At 37.4% G+C, this 24,587-nt stretch overlaps 1 protein-coding gene across 2 annotated transcripts in view; it reads right to left on the bottom strand.

Annotated features, from left to right (window-relative positions):
• Window positions 1-5,223: 5,223 nt before the first annotated feature.
• Window positions 5,224-24,587, bottom strand: part of LOC144057714 (CUB and sushi domain-containing protein 3-like) — a 566,138-nt gene continuing 546,774 nt past the window's right edge. For both annotated transcript variants that reach the window (XM_077575584.1, XM_077575583.1), the window contains exons 66-70: window positions 17,603-17,761; window positions 16,953-17,065; window positions 14,903-14,990; window positions 12,551-12,692; window positions 5,224-11,197 (exon numbers count right to left, since the gene is read on the bottom strand). In XM_077575584.1, the coding sequence (XP_077431710.1) occupies window positions 11,038-11,197; window positions 12,551-12,692; window positions 14,903-14,990; window positions 16,953-17,065; window positions 17,603-17,761 (662 nt within the window). In that variant the 3' untranslated portion in view covers window positions 5,224-11,037. The remainder of the gene's footprint in view (window positions 11,198-12,550; window positions 12,693-14,902; window positions 14,991-16,952; window positions 17,066-17,602; window positions 17,762-24,587) is intronic.

A 24,587-nucleotide genomic window follows, 5' to 3' on the forward strand; every position in this document is an offset into this window, starting at 1 on the left:
AGTTAGTATCTCTGTTGGGTTGTGCCCATAGAACGATATATTGTAGCTGGTTAGCTATATAGTAGTACATAAAATTTGGTGCCTCTAGACCACCTTTGGATTTACTTTTCTGAAGAGTAGATAGACTAATCTTTGCTTTTTTTTAATTCCAGTAAAATTTTGTAACGGCTGAGTCCAACAACTGGAACCAGTTAGCCGTAGGTTTAAATGGAATCATTGAGTAAAAATAGTTTATTTTAGGTAAAACTTTCATTTTAATGGTGGCTATTTGTCCTATTAGAGAAATAGGAAGATTATTCCAGCGTTCCAAGTCACTATGAATGTTATCCAGAAGTGGAGAAAAGTTTAAATGAATTAAATCAGTTAATTTAGGTGAGATTTTTATGCCTAAGTGGTCGACCAGTGGTTCCTGGTGCAGACTGACGCCTCAGCAGTTGGACTGGAAGCTGTCCTGGCTCAAGGTGCTCCGGGCGAAGAACAACCAGTGACGTACCTGAGCCGCAAGCTGCTCCCACGCAAAACCAGGTACTCCACTGTGGAGAAAGAAAGCCTGGCCATCAAATGGCCTCTGGAGATACTACCTGCTGGGGAGTTCATGAAGGATCACAACAGTCGTCTCACTTGCTGGTACCTTTCCCTATATATATATATATATATATATATATATATATATATATATATATATATATATATATATATATATATATACACACACATGCATGGAGCCTTTTGTGGAGGTGCTATATATATATATATATATATATATATATATATATATATATATATATATATATATATATATAAGGTACCAGCAAGTGAGACGAACATCCCTAAAAAATATATACATGTTTGATTTACACTTCAAGACAAGGACTCAAAGTTCAATTAAACTACCTGTGTGTGTGTGTGTGTTTGTGTGTGTGTGTGCGCACGCGCGCGTCAATAATTGATATTTCCTTGGGGCTTTCATTCCTCGACATGTTATCACATCTAATCAAGAGTCCAGTACCCTGAGCACACATGGCCAATGACAGCATAGTGTCTGAAAATGGCTCATTATTAAGAGACTGAATGATGCAGTGGGATACGCTTGTTAGTCATCTGTCAGTCGAGCATATAGAACAACAGAAACATATGCACGCACACACACACACACACACACACACACACACACACACACACGGTTGGGTTTATATTTCTAGTGGGGACATCTCATTGAAACAATGCATTTCCTAGACCCTTACCCTAACTTTAACCATCACACCTGACTGCCTTACCCTAACTCTTATTCTAACCCCAACCAAAACTCAATTCAAACCTAAAATCTAAAACCAAGTTTTGACCCTCAAAAAGAGGTTTGGACTCACAATGATAGTAAAAACCCAGAAAATGGTCCCCATGATGTCATATAAACCCGCACGCGCACACACACGCTACTGTTTTATCTTTCAAAGCACAGATGAAAATACTGATCATTAAAAGCAAATGTTTGTGAGAAAAGCTGATATGTTATCAACAAAACCTCCAATGTTTCCTTTTGCATCGATCATACATCAAGTCATTATTTCTGTGTGCCAATGTTTTGTGGATGTTAATTTCATGAAACACAGTCAGCCCCTCAATGAAAGCAGAATGACATCAGGTGTTTTATCATCAAAATATCCCATGTAATGTCATTGTGGTCCCATCATGCACCTCTGCAAATTGATTTTCTCCCACAGGCATGCACATGCGCATGCCACATTACAAACCGATAAGGGAGCAGTGGAAATTGGCATTCCACAGAAACCTGTTCCCTCAATATCAAATTTGACAAGCTGAGAAGCTCCACAGCAAAATTTCCGTCAGAGCCTCTGTAAAACGTACTTTTACATTTTGTTTGCCAACAAAACAGGATCAAATGGATATATTTAGTTGCTATTATTATTTTATTCTACTCAGCAGCCAAGACGAAAAAAACAAACAAACCTGGTTTAGAACAATTTCTCATACCAACATCCCATTTCAGTTAAAACTTTAATTAAACATAAAAAAGCATTAACTACAGAGACCAGCCAGGTAGGAAAATACTTGTGGACAGGAGAAATCAATTGCATCAATTTGATGAAATAACTTTCAGAGATTGCTTTCGTATGTACAAAGGTGTAATGTTATCATTGCTGCATCTGTGCTGCAAAACTTCCTGAAGCAGCAAAACTGTCCTAATGGAAGAAAAGAATGATCCAGCTGTTCCCATCATGGTGGCAGAAAAAACGAGCACTTTCACTCAGAGCTCCTTTCAAGTTGCAGCACTTGAGTTATAAAATATATATTTTTTAACCATGAAATTATTTATTATGGCTTGTTTTTGCCTTATATGTTAATTAATTTTGCCTTAAATAACATGCTGAAACAGTTAATAACAAAACTAAACTGTTCAGAAATTAGGGGGACAATGAAGAACCAAAATAAAAGAAGAAGAAAAAAACAACAACAATCACAGTGTATTATCAAAAACAAACCAGATGTGGTATTTACAGTAATTGTTGGGTACAGTCCCAATAATAAAATATTAACAGCTACACCTGCAGAAAAATAATAAAAGGCATTTGCTCTTACCTGAATCAAGCTAATTGTAAAGTAAGTACATTTTTTTATGCTACTTGCACTATAGGAAAATCCTACTTGTGTTATCTAAAATGTAAATTTCATGTACAATTTACATAACCGTTTTTATTCATGTACATTTGTTGTTCATAAGTGATTCTTCATAAACAAATGTCAAAACGTTTTTATGGTGATTGGCATTGGCATAGCAGACAAACAACAGTTTCATGATGTGTGATTTATTGTTTAGCCATTATTTCAATTAAGAAATTTACAATAAATACCCCACCCCCCCCCCCCCCCCCCCCACACACACACACGTACGCACACACATATGTACATAGACACCATCTAGCATTTTCCTGAACTATTCATCTACTTTAACTCTTTGACTGCCAGACGTTTTCAGAACGGGATGTCGCCAGTGCCAGCCGATTTAAGCATTTTGACTGATCTTTCAAGGTCCACAGAAAATGTTGTGTTTGGACTATGGAAACACACATACTACCAAATGAAAGATTGAACTCTCATCTTTCATCAGAAAAAAGTTTGTTTCTACCTTATTCCGTTCTTCAGTAATCAACAATAGAAAATGGTTAGTTTCACCGAAATGCTCTGTTTTGAAACAAAAAGAGTACCACAGATGCAGTATTTGCTTTGAGGATGTTGATAGAGAAGTACAGAGAAGGTCAGAAGGAGCTGCATTGTGTCTTTGTAGATCTGGAGAAAGCTTACGACAGGGTGCCCAGAGAGGAACTGTGGTTTTGTATGAGGAAGTCTGGAGTAGCAGAGAAGTGTGTTCAAGTGGTGCAGGACATGTATGAGACTGTAAGACAGTGGTGAAGTGTGCTGTAGGTGTGACGGAGGAGTTCAAAGTGGAGGTGAGACTACATCAGGGATCATCTCTGAGCCCCTTCCTCTTGGTAATGGAAAGGATGACAGATGAGGTAAGACAGAAATCTCCATGGACTATGATGTTTGAAGATGACATTTTGATCTGTAGTGAGAGCAGGGAACAGGTGGAGCTGAAGCTAGAGGCGTGGAGACTTGCCCTGGAAAGGAGGTGAATGAAGGTTAGTCGTAGCAAGACGGAGTATCTGTGTGTAAATGGGAGGGACCCAAGTGGAAGAGTGAGGTTACAGGGAAAAGAGACCAATAAGGTGGAGGAGTTTAAGTATTTCGGGTCAACAGTCCAGAGCAATGGAGTGTGGAAAAGAAGTGAAGAAGCGAGTGCAGGCAGGCTGGAACGGGTGGAGAAAAGTGTCAAGTGTGATGTGTGATAGAAAAGTTTCAGCGCAAATGAAAGGGAAGGTTTATAAAACTGTGGTGAGACCAGCAATGTTGTTTGGTCTGGAGACACTGCCACTGAGGAAAAGACAGGAGGCATAGCTGGAGGTAGCAGAGATGAAGCTGCTGAGGTTCTCTGGGAGTGACCAGGATGGATAGAATCAGGAATGAGTACATCAGAGGGACAGCACATTAGAGACTTTGGAGATAAAGTCAGAGAGGCCAGACTGAGATGGTTTGGACATATCCAGAGGAGAGATAGTGAGTATATTGGCAGAAGGATCCTGAGTTTTCAAATGCTAAGCAGGAGGTCTAGAGAAAGACCAAAGAGGAGGTTTGTTAAAGAGGACATGAAGGTAGTTGGTGTGAGAGCAGAGGATGTTGGGGACATGGTTAGATGGAGGCAACTGATTCGCTGTGGCGACCCCTGAAGGGAAAAGCCGAAAGGAAAAGAAGAAGAAGACGAAGCAGTAAACTTGTACATGTACAATGTAAGATTTATATGAAAATGTATTTATTTATCTGAAAATGCAGGCTTATAAGCCACTGTATTGTAACAGGTTGCAGTTTGTTTCATGTTTGAACAGCACTGAAATAAAAATATTAAGGTTTAATGTTCCATTAATATGACATTCTCCCATGCTTAAAGTGTGAACCCTAACGCAAAGTAAGACATTTTGTTGAATATTTCCATCAAAAGGTGATGTTTAAAAATTTATTCGGCCGCATATTGAATTGATTCGAGAATTGCGTACTGTAATATTGCGATATATTGCTGAATCAATTTTGTTAACACCCCCTAGTGAATAGTGCAGGCACGTTATCATGTGCCCCCTTTTTTTTAGGTCACTTTACGTCCGTTTATAAGCTTACCAGGAAGGCCATCAAAACTGCCAAACATATCGTGAGTTACTCACTTTGGCAACCCCTGACGGACAGGGCCTAAGCCAAAAGAGCCAAAGAACAGAAACACCAACTTTCAATAGTTACCAATGCAGCCTTAGGCACACAAAAAAATATGCATATAATGGGAATAAAAATCATGATATCAATTATTTTAATAAGTGGCAAATATGTTGCTGTTAACAAGAATTTATTGGTACACTATGTTGTTACAGGCTTCAAGTGTATGTGGAGGGTGCCTTAGACAGTGATAACATCAGTGCTGAACTGAGCAGCGGTCAGCAAATGGAAAACTCATAAAAATAAATAAGACGGGCAACGGTACCCGAATAATAAAACATTTAGTTCTCTCTCAGCGCTTACATTGCAATAAGTGTAGCAAAGTGGAGCATTTCATTGATCACACAATGATGTTTGTAATGAGAAAAGAAAACAGCACATCTGAACTTAATTTCACATTTTTTTAATATAAATTAAGGGTTTATACATTGCTGTTAAAGAAAAAATATACAAAACATTTTGTAATCTTACATGACATTTACATTTTCAAATGTGAATTGTACACATTTTCAATAAATTACAAATACTTCATTTGAATAAAAATATATCTCTTTACAAAACATCTGTGTATTTACATATTCATATCTAATATTTCAGAAGAGTACGGTAATGTTTGAAGGTTATCTGTGATCTGAACTTAACTTGTCCTCTGCTTTCACCAGATGCATCTTTCAAAATCCTCATACATAAGAAATATGCGCTTGGCAAAATATATTACATATTAATAACACGTGACATCTCACCAAAGAGTTCCATCAAGTATCAAAACTGTATAAATGTACAAAATGGAACAATGATAGAGGTACAAAGCACTATAGTGGATCACCTCTTAGCCAACATGCAGTTGAAACATGAAACGATGAGCACACACGCTCACACACTCACTTCTGCTCAACATTTTTATTACAGAGCACACAGTAGCTATGTTGACTAATGCAGTAAATGGTATGTCTCCTTTGAAAACATATGCCCATACATTATTAAAGGCACTGCTATGATGAAGAAATGATCAAACAGATGGAAATTCTAATACTGATGGTGGTTCATGTTTGTGCGATTATACTTTGTTCACGTTGTATATTTGTTGGAATAATAATTGCTCGTTTAATTAGTTAGGTAAAGGTGCTAAGTCGGGCAGGAAATGTGAAAAAAATTAAAACAGTCTATCAAGCTGCAGCACTGGTGCGTGTGCTGTGTTTGCTACTGGAATAGGTTAAATGCAAAATAATAATAATGATAAACTAGACTAAGTGCAATTTCTGCAGAAATTGTGTGGGAATGCTGGAAGCTGAATGATAATAGTTAAATGCAAAGCTCAATGCTTTTGAAGAAAATTGAGAAATAAATGATGTGAAAATTATACATTTTTAATTGTAGTTAAATGACAAATGAATAAAAAGAAAACATGAATTGCAATCTGTCTAAGGTGGGATTTAATCATTTCAGAGAAATTATAATAAATTTCCTGATATGATAGTCAGTTGGTATCGAACTATGGAAAAATGTGGTCCAAGCGGGGTTTGAACCCTGGTTTTCCAAAAAAGTGAGGAGAATAAAATGCTACAATAAGTAAGAATAAAGAGTCCCAATAACATATGTGGGATTGTGGGGTGAGTGCTACCAGCCCTTTCCGCATAGCGATGTGTGTAGTCAGTTTCCCAGTATAAAAGTCATATACGTATTTAGGGATGTCGCTACACTGACTTTTTAAGTAGCTGCATTATTCCTATGCGAACGTACAGTGTGCATTCGTAAATTCAAAATATGGAGTCTGGTGGCCAGATGACGCCACTGGAGAATATCAAACTATTTTCACACCTTTCTTTTGAGGAAAAATGTCAGCTTTTGAAGGATGGGAGACCAACGCCTTAGCTACCCAACCTTCAGCAAAGTAAGGGACACAAAATTATTCGTACTTTTCAGTATGGTACAAAAGGAAAAATTGGCTTATTGGATGTGCTTCGATTATCCGGCTGTTTCACTTGTTTGATATTGCTATTACTTTTACTAACTTGATTTTGTGAGGAATTAGGCTGTTTTGCCCAGATATGTCCACTTTATTACATCCTTTTCGAGCATCGTTTGTTAAATTCATGAAAATGTCTGTTTTTCACTGTCCGGCAAATGGGAGGCGGAGTGCACCGCGTTTACCGCAAGTGGCAGACTGCAGACTGCTTCCAAGTCAATCATGAGGGGTGCAAGGAATAAAAGAGAGATTTTCTGCGTGCGTGTTAATGTTATAGTATTTTGCGTTTTTATATTATTTTAAGAAGCAAGTAGGTCAACGTTTACATACCTTTCTTCCTTAGCATTCAAATACAGGTTAGTCTAGTTACGAACATCCGACTTAGGAACATTTACAGATACGAACAACGGCTAACTGATGTCCATAAATGCTGTATTTTGTTAACAAGTTAATATTTTTAAGTGCGCGCCACATCATACATTACGGTATTGTGTTGTGTTGTGTACGGTATTGTGCCCCTGTCTGCCACAACCCCTGCCGAGCAGCACCGTGCCATTTGAGCATTTCATCTACCTCTATGTCCGGCGATGTACGGCACAGGAGCCAATGTCCACTTCATGCACGGTACTTCATGCACGGTACACCCAATATTGGCACCACACTGTGAGTAAATTTCAGGGGCTCTCCTGGAAGATGTTCATGAGAAGCAGCCCTCAGTCGTCGTCTTAATCAGCGTAGTCGCAAAACATACAATATCTCTTCAGCTTCGAAATCATTTGAATCTGACTCGGCGGTTGCCATCTTGACTCGTCATATGTACCAATCACATTCATTTGCACTTCACGGACAGTCGGAAAACAGTTTCATGAGACAGTTACCATAATGCCTTCCACTTCAGCAGCCTCACATGAACTCAGTTCAATGACTCCTCCACCATCTATGTACAGTAAGCATATTTATTTTTGTTTTTATTGCATCGTACTGTGTAAAAATGTTTTTTAATATATTGTGAGAAAAAGTGGTTCGGATGATGGGTGGATGGATGATGTATTTTTACATTTTTTAAACTTTTTTTATTTTTTTTATTAATTTGATAATATTTAATTTTGAAACAAAATTTAATGTGATTCGATTTACAAACAAATTCGACTTACAAACTCTCAGAACCCATTGTGTTCGTAAGTTGGGGACTACCTGTACTGTCCTAAGCTGTGTCGGTGGCCCAGAACTTTGGCTGAATGGTAAAGCGTTGAGCTGCCACACTGGAGGCGGAGGGTATAATCCCTGCTTGCCCTAATGCACTGCAGAAAGGACTGTAGAAATTTTAAGAAAAAAATATATTAAAATAAGAAAATTATTAGTTCAAATAAGCAACATTATCTGTCAACAGAATAATAAAATTTTACTTAAATTTACCTGTAAGATTTTGAAAAAAATTTAATAAAATAATACTAGGCCCATATCAACCACTGCGGTCTTCAAAATAGTATTTTCAGACTAAAATCAAGTAATGTCGACTTTTTTTCAAGCTGTAATGAATAGAACTATTTTCTTAAAATACATGAGTGTTTTTTTACGCTTGGATAACTTAGCCTGAGTGTCAAGTAGGGAGGTAACAGGTGCCATTTTGTTTGTCATGACCCAGCCAGGAATTGAAGCCACAACCTTCAAGTCTGAGGGTAGGCACTCCACCACTAGACCACTGAGCTGGTACTGAAACAAGGAAAAATGAGCTTAGTAAATATAACAAAATGAACCATATTGCACTCGTCTGTTTTCATACTTGTTATATTATGTTATGTTATATATATTTTTCCATTTACCTTATTACTAGATTATGCAAAATCTTAAAATAAGAAAACCTATGAAAACCCAGTTCAGAGCCTTTGATGTTGGTTAGTTGTCATCTTAAAATGTGGGAAATGCTTGTTTTAATCCTCACAGTACTTCAAAATGGCTGTTAACACTCAATGCCAAGATTGCTTGATCAAATAAGATAATTAAGTAATATGTATCTTAAAATAAGCACAATGATCTTGCCTGACAATTTTTAAATAAAAATAACTTGTCAAATAAAAATAAGTAAATTTAGGTTAAATAAAAAAAATCACATCTTACTTAAGATTTTAGTTTTTGCAGTGTGAGTAGTTAAAAAAATAATAATAATCAATTGCGGAGCAAACAATGTTGGACTTGTGTCATTAATCATCTTGTCGAGTTAAAAGAGTAATGTTTTTGCTTTATTTTTTACCCATACAGAGGAGGCATACAGTACATAACATTAGAAATAGTTCAAATGTATGTCATCTATAAGTAAACTCTGTTTCATTGAAGTATCTCAAGGTCGGGCCGAGTGTCCTCTTTTTTTGGGAAATGAAAATATGGTCACCATAGTTAAGATAAGTTGTACATTTTCCTGCCAACCAAGGTTATTTTAGTTAGCTCAAACTAACGAAATAACTAATTAAAATTCCAAAAATTTTCGTTAATAAAATAAAATTAAAACCAACTGGAATTAAAGTGAAAATGTCCTTAGTTTTCATCTTAGGTAATTATTTTAATTATTGAGCCTATGGGGTTGATTTTTAAATGTGATTTAAGTATAATTTCGATATTAACCGAAATAAGGACGTTTGAAAGTGTGTTACATGGAAGAGATGTCATCTGGCAGCAGCCAATAGAAAAGCACCTTCAGACGACGTTGCTCCTAGCTGACAATTTTGCGTGTTTGACTTTTGGCTCCAAAGGCTTGCCTTTGTTTTTCTTCAATTTTTTTTATCATTTAATTCAGCTGAAAGGCAACACTAAATAAGAAGTGCGTTACTTTTTTCATTTTACCATTGCATTTATAAAATGTTACACACAATACACATTTAAAAAAATGAAAACTAATACTAAAAATAAACTAAAACTAAGCAATTTTGAAATAACTAAACCTAGTAAAATATAACAGAGCTGCCCTGAAAACTAATGAAAACTAACTAAATTTAAAAAATAAAACTCAAAAAACGAAATAAAAACTAACTATAATGAAATTTCCAAAACTATAATAACCCTGCTGCCAACACACAAATTTGTCACTCGTGTGTGCGTCTCAATTTGCGACTGCCTGCCTACCAGAACGTAGAGCTTACTGCACGTCACTGCGAACACTGCTTAGTTTGCAGTACTCATAACAATCAAGATTTCGACGTTCCTTCTTGGAGTAAAATAAGAAAGACAATAAAAACATACTGTAATGTTAACTGAATCTCATGACAGGTTGACATTTTACATCTTTCTCTTTTGATCATGGATTAAAAACTAAAAGCTGATCATCAATGCTGCACACATGCTTAAATTTGACACCAAATAGACCCTGTAAAAATGATGCAAAAATGTGCCAGTTTAAAAATGTAGTTAAATACAATAATGCAAATACAACTAGTGAAAATCAAGGACTCTGATTCATTTCAATATACCGGTAGATACTTTCCCCCAATATGACCAATGCACTCAAAAGACTAGACTTATGCGGACTAGTTGTCATTTCAACGCTCATATTTAAACATGCTTCTGTGGATAAACAAATTAATGGCACACAAACCAGTAGCAAACAAAATAAATTGTCTGAGAATACTGCATGGTAAAAGTAAAAGTTTTCCCATTGGAACGAGAAAAATGGTACTGCACTTCAGTAATTAAATCAAGGCCCGTATAGTTTGTCAGTCGGCGGCACCAACCAATTAAATAGGCAAAACTGGCCATATACTGTAGCTTTAAAAGAGAGAGAGAGAGAGAGAGAGAGCACCGACTGTATTCGGAGAGAGAAAACATCTTCTGAAATTCCCACCACTTGAAAAAGAATACACCCCAGTGTTGAGGTTTAAAATAAAACAAACATGTCTTGATGTGGACATGACAATTAAATTTAAAATGTGTCATTTGGCATTGTGACATAATTACCCTAGTTAGCATAAAACTATTGGACCTTATCCCAACACTCACAGAGTGTAGCAAGTCACTCTTCTTCACCAACTTAAAAGAAAGCGATGAGGCACTTCTTCCTCATTTCCATTTCTTACCTTTTGTGTTTACATTGCAAATGGCAAGGGACCTCTCAGCATTGGCGAAAGTGTGCTTTGTATTTCTGAGGAGCTCTATGACTTTGTTTGGCATAAACAGGAAATACTCTAAATATGTCAATATATATTCATGTTAAGCAAACAAAGTCTTTCTCGCGGATGCTGCAGGCATCAAACCATGGTGCAGATGGTGTTGAGATTAGGGTCAAAGCGCACGACTTTCCCCTCGGCAGGTTTTGTGTTGGTGTTGTACATGGGATTCTCAAATGTGGCCTGTCCGTTGTTGTTCTCGTGCACAGAACAGCCTGTATACTGCGCTTTGTCCGTTTTCCTGCAGATAAAGGAAGGTCTTGCAAATTAGTTTATACAGAGCATCTTATTTATGCTCCCTCATTCTGAACTAATAAACATGTGTCCATTAGCTTGCTGTGGACAGCTGCAGTAGGTAGATGAGGCTCAGTGGTTATTATTGTTGAAAAAGCAGTGCACCTTCCACTGCTAACTAACAATGAACGAAAAAGTAAGCTACATAATGCAAAGATGCAATCATCCAATATTTTACACTACATTCTATATTAACTCATTCACTCCCAGCCATTTTCACTAAAGCAATCCCCTTTGCTCCCGGCTGTTTTACTGGATTTTGACAAATTTTGCAAGGCCCACAGAACATTGCGTTCTATTTATATATCTAAAAACATGGAACCTACCAAAAGAAAGATTAACGTTTCTTCTTTCATCAGGAAAAAAAGTACATTTCTATTTGTTTCTGTTTTAAGTAAGTTAGAAGTTTATTCATTATTCACAAATCTGTTTAAAACACTGGGGAAAATAGCTTTTTTGCAACATGGCCCTGGTTGATTTCTTATACTCTGCATCCACCTGCTGGCCATTTTTTTGTACTAACTACCATTGCTTTAAACGACCTCGTCAGGACAGAGGCTGCACCAAAGCCTTCTGTATGCTCTAGCAAAAAAGAACATAAAAAAAAAGTATAAATATGTTTTTCGAACCATGGCGATATTTAAAATAGAACGTTTTTATATGTTTTTGGGAGCCAATCAGTTAATAAGCATGGCATATACTTCTCTCTTAACTCATTCACTCCCAGCCATTTTCACTGAAGCAACCCCCTTCGCTCCCGGCTGTTTTACTAGATTTTGACTGATTTTGCAAAGCCCACAGAATATTGTGTTCTATTGCTATAAAAACATGGAACCTACCAAAAGATTAGAGTCTCTTCTTTCATCAGGAAAAGGGTATATTTGTATCTGTTTCCGTTTTGCAGCAATTAGCATTAGGATATAGCTAAATTTCATCATTATTCACAAACCTGTTGAAAACACTAGGGAAAAGAGCTTGTTTCACCATGGCCCTGGTTGATCTCTTATACTCTGCTACCACCTGTTGGCCATTTTTTGTAATAACTACTATTGTTTTAAACAAGCCCTACGGGTCAGAGGCTACACCAAAGCCTTCTGTATGCTCTAGCATAAAAAAACAAATAAACATAGAAAACGCATAGATACGTTTTAGGGACCTTGGGAACATTTAAAATAGAACATTTTTATACGTTTTTGGGAGCAAACAAGTTAAGTGAATTTGATGATAACAAGTTGACCATTATTACAGCATTGCTTTAAATATAGCAAAGAACGCAAAATATATCCAGTGAAGAACATACCTCTGTTTGTAGAGATAAAAACCGAATCCAGCCAAGATAAGGGCAAATAAAGGCACGAGGATTGCAACAGCAACAGAACTGCTGTTGGTGGACGTGTTGGTTTCAGGGTCAGTGAATGTGAAATTCTCTCTCACGCTCAAACCTGCAAAAAAAAAGACAATATAAAAAAATATATATATTTTATATATATACAGTATATACATTTATATATATATATAGAGAGAGAGAGACTCGACGAGCGTCGATTCTCGGTTGAATGCTGGAATGCTGCACTGGAGTCTCTGTTGCGCATGACTGAGGGGCCGCTGCAGGTCTCCGGTTTTGGCGAGGTGCATATATATATATATGTATATATATATATATATATATATATATATATATATATACATACATATATATATATACACATATATATATACATACATATATATATATGTACTGCGCAGGAGAGCTTTGCCATATTGAGAAAAGAAAAATCTTAGGTATCGGTACGGTATCGGCATTGGCCGATACTGCAAAACTGGGTATTGGGGGCAAAAAAACGGTATCAGAAGAACTCTAGCTCCTTGTGTGTGCGTGTGTGTCTGCTCTTCTCTATTCGGCTCCCAACTACGGTAGTCTAATGCCTAATCAAATACTACAAACTGGCAACAAACGGAGAAGACACTGGTTCTGGACTACGATGCCACCATGAATGGAGTGGATAAGATGGATCAGAGCATCTACCACCCGGTATAGGAACTGAAGGACATGAGGAAGCCAGACGTAACACCACCGTAACGTCACCGTATCATGATCCTGATAGTAGACTTGATGGCAACATGGCCAAACACACACTGCAGTATATACTTGCTATTCCCCGAAAAAAAAAGCCGGCAAGAAAGTGTAGCGTCTGCACGCGAAGGGGCAATCGCAGTGAAACTAATCTGTTGTGCAAATCCTGCTGCGTTCCCTTGCACGCAGGGGAGTGTTACACAAAAAGAAAAACTGTAGTTGAAACATCCACACAATTGTAAATAGTACCACGGTTGCACACATTTGTAAATAGCTTGCCAAATTGTTACACTGTTGAATGTAAATAAACGTATTTTGCTATCAAAAAACACTTTTTCATTGTTGGTGGTAGTGTTTTACAGAAGTAAAGCACTGTTTAGGTGTTTGTGGCATCATTCATGGGAAAAAAAAGGTGTCAAATTCACTAGAGTGCATGAAATAATGTCGTTTCACAAAAAGCTTGATTTCTCCGTATTTTGTTTCAAAACAGAGCATTTGGGTGAAACTAACCATTTTCTATTGTTGATTACTGAAAAACGGAATAAGGTAGAAACAAACTTTCTTTTCTGATGAAAGATGAGAGTTCAATCTTTCATTTGGTAGTATGTGTGTTTCCACAGTCCAAACACAAAATTTGCTGTGGACCTTGAAAGATTAGTCAAAATGCTTAAATCAGCTGGCACCCACGGCAGCCCTTTTCTGAAAACGCTTGGCAGTCAAAGAGTTAAGGGAAGCGTCAAAAATGCATCACAACCTGTCGCTCTTTCAACTGGTGGTATAATTCTGGATGCCAGTTAGGGAGGTGCCTGGCCATTATTGGATGTGTTCCTGCCTCAAGCCACAGAAACTTTAAAACAAGCCTTACAGACAGGCTTTGTCGTGTCGCTTGCTAGCCGTGGCTGTAGGCCATGTAAGCAAAAAAGTTCAATATGTCACTTCGCGCGTCATGATTCTCTACGAGGAGTGGACAGGCAGCGAGCGCTTGAGTGCTTGAAGCCATCTTCCTGTGTCCTCTCGCACAGACACAAACACGCAGAAGGAAGGCATTCAACTTACGTTTTTTCTCATTCCACTTACTTAAGGCATTTCCCGCATATCTGTAGACAGGCGGCATTTACCTGCCTTTAAGATACAAAGTTGCCGAGCTGTCTCGTATATTTAAAAAAAAAAATACCTGTGCTCCAAAAAAATATACTGAGCCGTTTTTGACACCGAAACATCGAGGTATGGTAAAGATACTGTGCAACACTACTACAGATACAATAATAAATGGATTGTTATAATATATTTGTCATTCAACATGTAACATTATCTTTGTAATATTAGTACCTTTGATAGAGCTGTATGTATACATTCTGGATGCTGAGCAAATATTGCGTTCAATATTTTATATATTTCATTTGTCATTTGTCAATTTGTGTTCTCAACATAGTATTTGTAGTGTAGAATACATCCTAGTGAAAGCAAAATAATGTATCTCACGCAGGAGGAGCAAAGCTGAATTATAAATTTATTTTGACCATCAGGGGGAAATGAGATTTTTCTCATGAATGCTCACACAGTTTGGCAAAGACATACCATGTCTCTGTAGTCCAAACTGTCCATAGTCTTCATCCTGGATAAAGCCTTGGTACACAAAGCTGCTGCCCTCGGGCTCAGCTGAAACCTGGAAAAGGCAAGAAGAAAAAAAAGATAAGTCAAACGAAACAGAGTGTATTGTTTCAACTGCATTTGTAAAATTTAAATTTTTCTTGGCGTCTTAGATAATGTTGTATCTGTGGCATAGAACACATAAAATACTATTTAGTACAACAGTCAACTCAATACCTACCTACTCAGTAAATAAAGTGAGTGAATAGATACTTGTGCCATATAATTGGATCGCTGATTGTTTTTTCTTCTTCTTTTAAACTTGTTGATGGGTAATCGTCGAAAGCAGGGTTCACCAATTCTCGCCCTTGCGGTCCGGAGTCCTGCAGGTTAGGCTATAGATGTTTCCGCCTACCAACACACGTTATCAGGCATGCTGATGAGCTGATAATATGAATCAGGTGTGCTAGTGGGTAGAAACATCTAAAACCTTTAGGACTCCGGACCTTAAGGACCGGAATTGGTGAAACCTGGCCTAAACAATCGCAGAGGAAAAAAAAATTTCAATAACACATTTGTCTGCGATGTCCAAAGCATGATGCCACAAACTGGCTGCTACCGTATCATTGGCAAAGTTTTTTGCCTCTAAGACACGAGGATCAAAGTAAAGGACTTTATTGACTCATGCAATTTGCAACTGATTACTGAAGGTTTGTGTTTTCTTTGTATTTGCTAAGTAAATGTGCTTTACTTGCTTAAAGCAATTATGTTACAATTATACCTCGCAGGGAAAACACTACCTGGCCTGTTTTTATTTCCATTACATTCTATTGTGGTTGCTATATTTGCACTTTGTTTACATTTCAATTGTGAAAAAAGGTGGCTTAAATATTGTGCTGCAATAAGTGATGTTCTTCCCAAGTACCAATCACAAATATATTGTTCAGTAATTATTACCCATATCATCAAAAACATAATCATCACAAATTTCCTTGAAATATTGTGATTTAATTTTTAAACTATATCACCCGCCCCTAGTGTGTACACATGACAAATAAATATGAATAAAGATGGTTCTTGTTAGACAGGAATTACCTGATGTTTTCGCTCCAGCTACGAAATATTAGGCTACAGGCTACCATTGAATTTTCTATGTGTGTATTTTTGTTTTTGCTACATGGTCAGGCCCATATTCCGGGATTTTACAGACTTGTGTGGTCCACTTGTCCTTTTGGGGACATTTTGGACTTAAGACCTCTTTTTGAGGGTCAAGGAAATGCATTACGTCAATGGGATGGCCCCACAAAGATAGTACCACAAACTTCAGAGATGGGCACAAGTCTCGCAGGCCAAGTCCAAGTCAAGTCTCAAGTCTTTGACTCACCAGTCCAAGTCAAGTCCAAGTCTTTAGGTTCCAAGTCCAAGTCAAGTGTCAAGTGCCTGAATAATACAACTCAAGTCCAAGACATGGACTTGTTTATGTGTTGCTGTTGCATTTGTCTACACTACGTCATTAACACTGGACGTTGCTCGGGCACATGGAAAGGTAGGGAGAGAGAGAGAGGGACAACCTATGAACTGGCAACTGAGCCGCATGCACATTCTTAACAACACACACAGACATTTGGTGTAAGAAAACGAGAGCAAGCCACACCATAGAGCAGGGTTCACCAATTTCGGTCCTCAAGGTCTGGAGTCCTGCAGGTTTTCGATGTTTCCGCCCACTAGCACACCTGATTCTTATAATCAGCTCATCAGCATGCCTGATAACGATCCTGAACTTTAGTATCAGGTGTGTTGGTAGGCAGAAACCTCTAAAACCAGCAGGAATCCGGACCTCGAAATTGGTGAACTCTGCCATAGAGACCCATCCCAAAAGAAGAGTTCAAGTCAAGTCTTGAGTTTTAAGTGGACGAGTCTAAAAAAACTAGCGATTTAAGTCTCTCACAAGTCCGAGTCTGCATTGCGAGTCCCCATCTCTGGTTAGTGTTCCACATTATTCTTTGCTTAGGTTTTCCCGATTTGTGTGTGAACATACAAATCCGTCCATTGGCCAGGTCTCCAGCGAAATCCGACTCAAGGAGCTGTGGGCCAGCGCTCTCATGTGGTATAATAGAAGCGTCAACTTTGCCTCCTGGTGCTTGTACACCCCTTTGGAAGAAAATATCAGAGGCGAGAAGAGCAATGCAACCGTCAAATTTATCAAATTGATGTTACATATGATAGCATCTCGTAATCACCATATTCATTCAGAGCCAAGGCCAAGAAAGATGACTTGTGAGGTCAATATGGCCCTTGGCATATAAAATCAAATCTCTTCATTTTTGTGTCCAAATAGAAATTTCTCCTGAGGCTTTCCTCGGGGCCACATGCCAATAGAATGGCCAATGTGGAAGCCTTAAAATGCTTTGCATGCCTCTCTGAACAAGGCATGAAAAGACAAGGAAAAATAAGAAAACGGTCAAGGGGAGGATCCAGGTGAACACTTGAGTGAGCAGCTTGTCAGTCATTCCATGCAAACTAATACATCTGTCTTTAAAACCAATAAGTAATTTCCACTCTCATGCAAGAATTTTGTTGGGGATTGACTGATTGACACCCTGCTCAAATAAATGGAAGTGACACACAGATGTAGTGAAGGGAGAAAAGGGAAAGGTGGCAGAAACAGATGATTTATAGATAGCTCACCAGAGAGCAGAAACTCCATGCTACTGTCGTTTAAAGTTACATTCACTTTTCCTGTTGTGATATTAAAGCTTGTGACTGTCATGGTCATTGGCTGCTTCTGTCCCTTGTAATCATAGGAGCCTTTCCACAGGAAATCAGGAGCAAAGACATCCTCAGGAACTTGTGGAAAACAGAAATTATGAAACAAAATATTAACACAGTAGAAATTCAAATGCATGAACCTATGAAAATGTTCAATATACTGTAAATTGTACCAAAAACAATCATATTAATTCAAGCCAAGTTGCAAGATGATGATTAAATATGCAATTGAGGCAGCATATCAAATTGTTCAGAAGAGTCTTTTCAACTCATTACTTGTATGCTTTGACTTCTTGATCTACTGGGGAAGAGATTATAACCAGAGGTGCACATAACACTTTTGGTGAGGTTGTCTAAATAGAAGCAGAGGTTGTTGTTAAACAGATCTTCTGACAGACAGTAAACTATCTCCATACAAGTCAATGCCATATTTAACTCATTCCCTCCCAGCCATTTTGACAGAAGCCATACCCTCACTCACATTCACTCCCGGCTGTTTTACTAGATTTTGACTGATTTTGCAAGGCCCACAGAATATTGCATACTATTGCTATAACAACATGGAACCTACCAAAAGAAAGATTACAGTCTCTTCTCTTTCATTAGGAAAAAAAAGTATATTTCTGTTTCCGTTTTGCAGCAATTAGCATTAGATAATAAATTTCATCATTACTCACAAATCTATTTAGAATAGTGAGTAATTGAGGTTTTTTTCAACATGGCCCTGGTTGCTCTGCTGCCACCTCCTGGCCGTTTGTGTAATGACTATCATTTCTTGAACTGTTCTTTGCAGCTGAGAGGCTGCATCTTATAATCTAGCATTAAAAAAACATTACACAAACTTATAAATACGTCTTTGGAACACTCAAAACATTTTAAATAGAACGTATGTATACGCAATATGGGCGCAAATGAGTTAACAGAGTCATTATGGTCCGTGATTGGTGGGCTTGCCACTGTACAGCCACATCGGACATGCATGTGTCTGGGTGGATGCATCTACCCAAAGCACTGAGCATTGTTCACGTACATTTTATTTTCAAATTTTGCCCTATTTTTGGCCCATTATAAGGTGTCACATTTTAAAGAACTCATCCCACAGGTTTGATCCAATTGATTTGAATCTGTGGTTGTTTCATCTAAAGATGTTCTAGATGAAAAGTAAAAGCAAAACATTTTACTTGCCGAATGCTGTTGCTGTTTGCCAAGAAAAATTGTGCTGATTTGGTTGGTCTAAACATATTGAAAACTCATGAAATTTTGAAAGCACATCAGAATTGGCAAAAAACTAAAAATTTATATGTAACGGTTTATTTTTCAAAACATTTTTAGCAAAAACATGTGCCAGTACCTCAATGTGCAAGTAAAATGTTCCCTCATTTATCGCATAAGGGTTCCTGCTACGCTCTCGTTCTATCTCTCCAACAGTATTTGGGCTCACTTGGTTTGTTTTGGTCTGCCTGACGCTTTTGCGCTTCCTTTATAGTGCACCCCTTTGTGATCTGATGGATAAGCCGCACCTTTTTATTAGCCGCAGGGTTAATTGCAAGCGAAAAAAGTAGTGGCTTATAGTCCAGAAATTACTGTGTATATTTTTGGTTATTATATATGTTTTTTTTCGTTTTGGTATGATTTTTAGTTTATTATAAAGTGTTGTCACAGATTACTTGAAAAATAAATGTGATTACTGATTACTTAAAAGTAATCTAGTTACTTTACTGATTACTTTATTGCCAAAGTACCAATGTCCACCCTTTGCTCCCTCATCATAAGAATGATAACCGGTTACTTAAATAATACTTAATGAAAGTGCATAAACTTGAAACATGTTTTTTTGTTTCCATTTCTCTGGTTTTACAATACAGAAATTGGTGTATAACACGTTACACCTGCAGGCTGGTTACAAAATGTAACTATAACATTTACATGTATGCTGGATGCAACTGTAACTATAACATATTTCTATTTTCTCAAGTCCCAGAGCTGAACTACAGTTATGCAGATAGCCTTTTTTTTTTTTTTTGCTCTGGCATACTCTTTCTCGAGGTATGACGAGAAAGACACTCCTTGGGGGGAAGCTCAGCATTATTGCTAGTAGGGATCTTTTCTAGTGTAATGAATTAAGTGTGTTATGTGTTCCGATTTCTGTTACACTCTTATGTCCGACTGTTAGTAAACGCAAGACAGGTCTTGCGGGAGAGGAGGGACGTTACGTGCAGGTTGGTTACGTGTGTTTGTTCTTGGCTTTTCTGTTAGCCCTCGTGAGTTGTATTTCTATTTTCCGGCGTCGGCTACGGCCAACAGTAGCGTTTGTTAATATAAATAAATGAGTGACATCCCAACCAACGTTTACTGGTGGCGTTTTGCAAGACGTTACATTATTATTGCACGGAAAGAGGGTGACATCCCAAGTAGTAGTAAGAAGTAACTGTAGAACTGCTGGTTGTCTGCTTTTGCTGGCTTTGCTTCGAGTGTTATCGCGCTGTGCTGTGATAACAAGTGTTTCCTCAAATTGGATGTGGAGTTTTTAGCAGTAGACAGTGTTTTTGAGCCAGCGCAAAGTTTGCAACGCACTGAGAGGTTTTTGTCATCTTTACTGGACAAAAATGGAAAGTAATGGCTGTATTTCCAATGAGCAAATGAACCAGTTTGTGGAGATCATCCTGCTTCTTCCATTTTTTTTACGCTGTTTTAAGTCTGTAAAACACCTCACCACACACTTGATACATGCACTTTTTTCCGATAGTCGTTAACATTTTGTCACATACTGTATCTCTTATGATTATGTATCTCGTAGCTCTATTATATTAAATACAGTAGGCCTATACACTCAGTGTTCAAACCTTTGTAGATTTTAAAATAATAATAACAACAACAATAAAATAGAATTAAACTAATATCCAAAACATTTATTTGAGAGAAAAAATAAAATAACGGCAATCCATCAATTTTTTTCTGGGCCGGTATGTTTTCCTAAACAAATAATAATAATAATAATAATAATAATTTCAAAAAAACACACACACAACAAAACAACCGTTTTTTAATGATAAGGATACGTGGCTGGACACGTAATAAATCCATTTTGACCGGAGCACATCGCTGCTCGTGGCCGGCGCCGGCCCACGTGGGTCTATTCGTCCCGCTGGCACGATGAGCTGGTCTGCAGTCGATCCGCAGCGCATATGTAGCCGGTGTAATTTGAACAACCTGATAGAATGGAAACAAATCTGCTCCGCCGCTGGACCAGAGCAGCTCCGCAACACACACGCATGCCGTGTAGGGGTGAGCCGTGGAGTGGTGGCAGATGACACACTGAGCTGTCAACCGGCACGACTTGCTTGGGGAGGACAATCTTAATTTTAATGATGAAGATACGAGGCTCGAGACGTAAAAATAAACATTTTGACTGGGAGCTGGCCGGCGCCGGCCCGCATAAGCTGTTGGCCGATGGCGTGCTGAGCCGTCAACTGGCACGATTGGTTCGGGCGGACAATCTTAATTTTAACGATGAAGATACTAGGCTGTACACATAAGAAAAGCATTTTGACCGGGACCACATTGCCACGGTGCCCCCTGGAACTCCACTTGAGCGCTCGTGGACCATGGGGCGGGTGGCGGACGGCGTGCTGAGCCGTCAACCGGCACAACTGGCTCAGGGCTGACGGCGGCGACGGATGGCGCATGCATACACTGTAAAAAAACAAATAAACCAAAAAGCACGATGTAAAAAAATCTGCAAAACAGCAAGACTGTGAAAGATGAACCCGCGAGAAAGGAGGGAACACTGTACTCCAAAGTGTTCTGGGCTGTGAGGGCCCTTTATAGCTGCTCGCAGTTCTAATTCTTCCTGAGTTCTTCTGTCTACACTCTACAGCCATGTACTCTAGATCAGTGCATGGGTCCCACCCAGTGTTCAGACGGAGACACCACAGTTTAATTAACCCCTGGGCGTTATTTGTCCATTTTCTGGCTTTTTTCTGTTTTTCTGTTTTTCATCAAAGAAAAAGCATTTGAAAAAAATACACTAGGGACCTGACATTTTACCAGGATTGTTTAAAAATGTAGAAGTTCAAAATGGCGCCATGATGTAATTTATAATTATTACCAAACAGGAGGGAGAGATTCACACGAAGTTGTTGTAATAATGCCCAATTTTGTCTCATTGACTCCCATTATAAATCACAGTTTTTGATATGCTGTAAACCTGATGTGTTATAATGCATTTTCCGTGATTAATGATGCAATCGCTTCTTTGACGAGTCATAAACATGAAAATAGAGGAATTTGTGTGTTTAGAGTGTTAACACAAAAATCCACTAGGTGGCGCCAAAGGCTAATAAATGAATACAAAATGCATGCATAAAAAAATTCTATTGTTATGACTTATGGACTTGTTTGAGCCTCTAACTATGTCATATGAAACATATAAATTATTATTTTATTTTATATATATATACACACCATAGTTAGTCTTGCTATTAGCATAATACTGCTATTGTTGTCCATAGGGGGCATTAAAAAAAAAAAAAAAAAAAAAAACTATATATGTGTAGATAGGTCTGATGCCACTCAACATTTTGAGAGGTTGAAAGTGAAAAAAATATTCATAAATGACTAAGTTATCTCACTTCAAAGGAAATGCCGGATTTTGGCAAAATTACAAGAGTTTTGTGCTATTCGGAAAACTGCCATTGTGTGAAAACTGGGCATGCAGAAAAAATTCTATTGTTATGACTTATGGACTTATTCAAGCCTCTAAATATGTCGTATGAAATATTCAAATTAGTCTTTTATTTTATATATATATATACAGCATAGTTAGTCTCGCTATTAGCATAATACCGCTATTATTGTCCATAGGGGGCATTAAAAAAAATTAAATCAAATAAAAACTATATATGTATAGATAGGTCTGATGCCACTGAACATTTTGAGCGGTTGAAAGTGAAAAAAATATTCATAAATGACTAAGTTATCTCACTTCAAAGGAAATGCCTGATTTTGGCAAAATTACAAGAGTTTTGTGCTATTCAGAAAAATGCCATTGTGAAAAACTGGGCATGCATAAAAAAATTATATTGTTATGACTTATGACCTTGTTTGAGCCTCTAACTATGTCATATGAAATATTCAAATTAGTCTATTATTTTATATATATATATATATATACAGCATAGTTAGTCTTGCTATTAGCATAATACTGCTATTATTGTCCATAGGGGGCATTAAAAAAATTTAATAAAATAAAAACTATTTATGTATAGATAGGTCTGATGCCACTGAACATTTTGAGCGGTTGAAAGTGAAAAAAATATTCATAAATGACTAAGTTATCTCACTTAAAAGGAAATGCCTGATTTTGGCAAAATTACAAGAGTTTTGAAAAATGCCATTGTGTAAAAACTGGGCAAGCATAAAAAAATTCTATTGTTATGACTTATGACCTTGTTTGAGCCTCTAACTATGTCATATGAAATATTCAAATTAGTCTTTTATTTTTTTTTTATATATATATATATATATATACAGCATAGTTAGTCTTGCTATTAGCATAATACTGCTATTATTGTCCATAGGGGGCATTAAAAAAATAAAATAAAATAAAAACTATATATGTATAGATAGGTTATCTCACTTCAAAGGAAATGCCAGATTTAGGCAAAATTACAAGAGTTTTGTGCTATTCAGAAAAATGCCATTGTGAAAAACTGGGCATGCATAAAAAATTATATTGTTATGACTTATGGACTTATTCAAGCCTCTAAATATGTCATATGAAATATTCAAATTAGACCTTTATTTTTTCCTTTATACAGCATAGTTAATTTTGCTGTTAGCATAATACTGCTATTATTGTCCATAGAGGGCATTTAAAAAAAACTTCTTTTTTTTAAAAAACTATTTATGAATAGATAGGTCTGATTGATGCCAGTGAACATTTTGAGCGGTTGAAAGTGAAAAAAATATTCATAAATGACTAAGTTATCACACTTCAAAGGAAATGCCAGATTTTGGCAAAAATTACAAGAATTTAATCAAACTATAATAACGCCCAGTTAAACAGTAACTCAAGAACAAGACAAACTTGTGTTGCCAAAACTCTGGTTAGATGGTAGGTTTTCATAAATGTAAAAGACTGCTGTATTCAATTGAATTATTTGCACTTTACTGCATTTAAAAAAAATAAATTGTTCAACTACATATTTTGATTGAGACTTTTTCCTGCCCCATGAAAATTGCCATTAATTTCATACAATTTGGTAAAATGTTAAATTGAGATAAATGGGGCGGCCGTGGCTCAGGAGGTACAGCTGGTGGTCCAGTAACCGTAAGGTCCTCTGTTCGACTTCTGCTCTCTCCAGGTAATGTGACGTTGTCTCCTTCCTTGGGCAAGACACTTCACACACATTGCCTCCAGTGCCACTCACACTGGTGTATGAATGGTGCGAATGTTTGGTGGTGGTCGGAGGGGCCATGCTTCTGTCAGCCTGCAACAGGGCAGCTGTAGATACTTGCGTAGTTTACTGCCACCAGAGTGTAAATGTGTGAGTGCATCCATTGTAAAGCGTCCTTGAGTGTCTAGAAAAACACTGTATAAATCTGATGCATTATTATAAAAAAGGGGACTAAAAAGGAAGTTGTTTTTTTTTGCACAATGTATTAACAAAATATTTACAGTTACCCCTCAATGTGGGAATAGGGACCAGGCCGACCAGGAACAAAAATTTGCGTATAAATTACATCAATAGTCACGATTTTACCGGTTCAGCCCACTTGGGAATAGATTGTACTATAAGTGGCCCCTAAGCTAAAATGAGTTTGACACAGCTGATTTATCCTGTTTTCAAACTGTATCATTGGACAGCTTGGTGAACACGGAACCTTCCATCCATCCATCCAT

The sequence above is a fragment of the Vanacampus margaritifer genome, chromosome 9, assembly GCF_051991255.1.
Source record: "Vanacampus margaritifer isolate UIUO_Vmar chromosome 9, RoL_Vmar_1.0, whole genome shotgun sequence".
NCBI lineage: Eukaryota > Metazoa > Chordata > Actinopteri > Syngnathiformes > Syngnathidae > Vanacampus > Vanacampus margaritifer.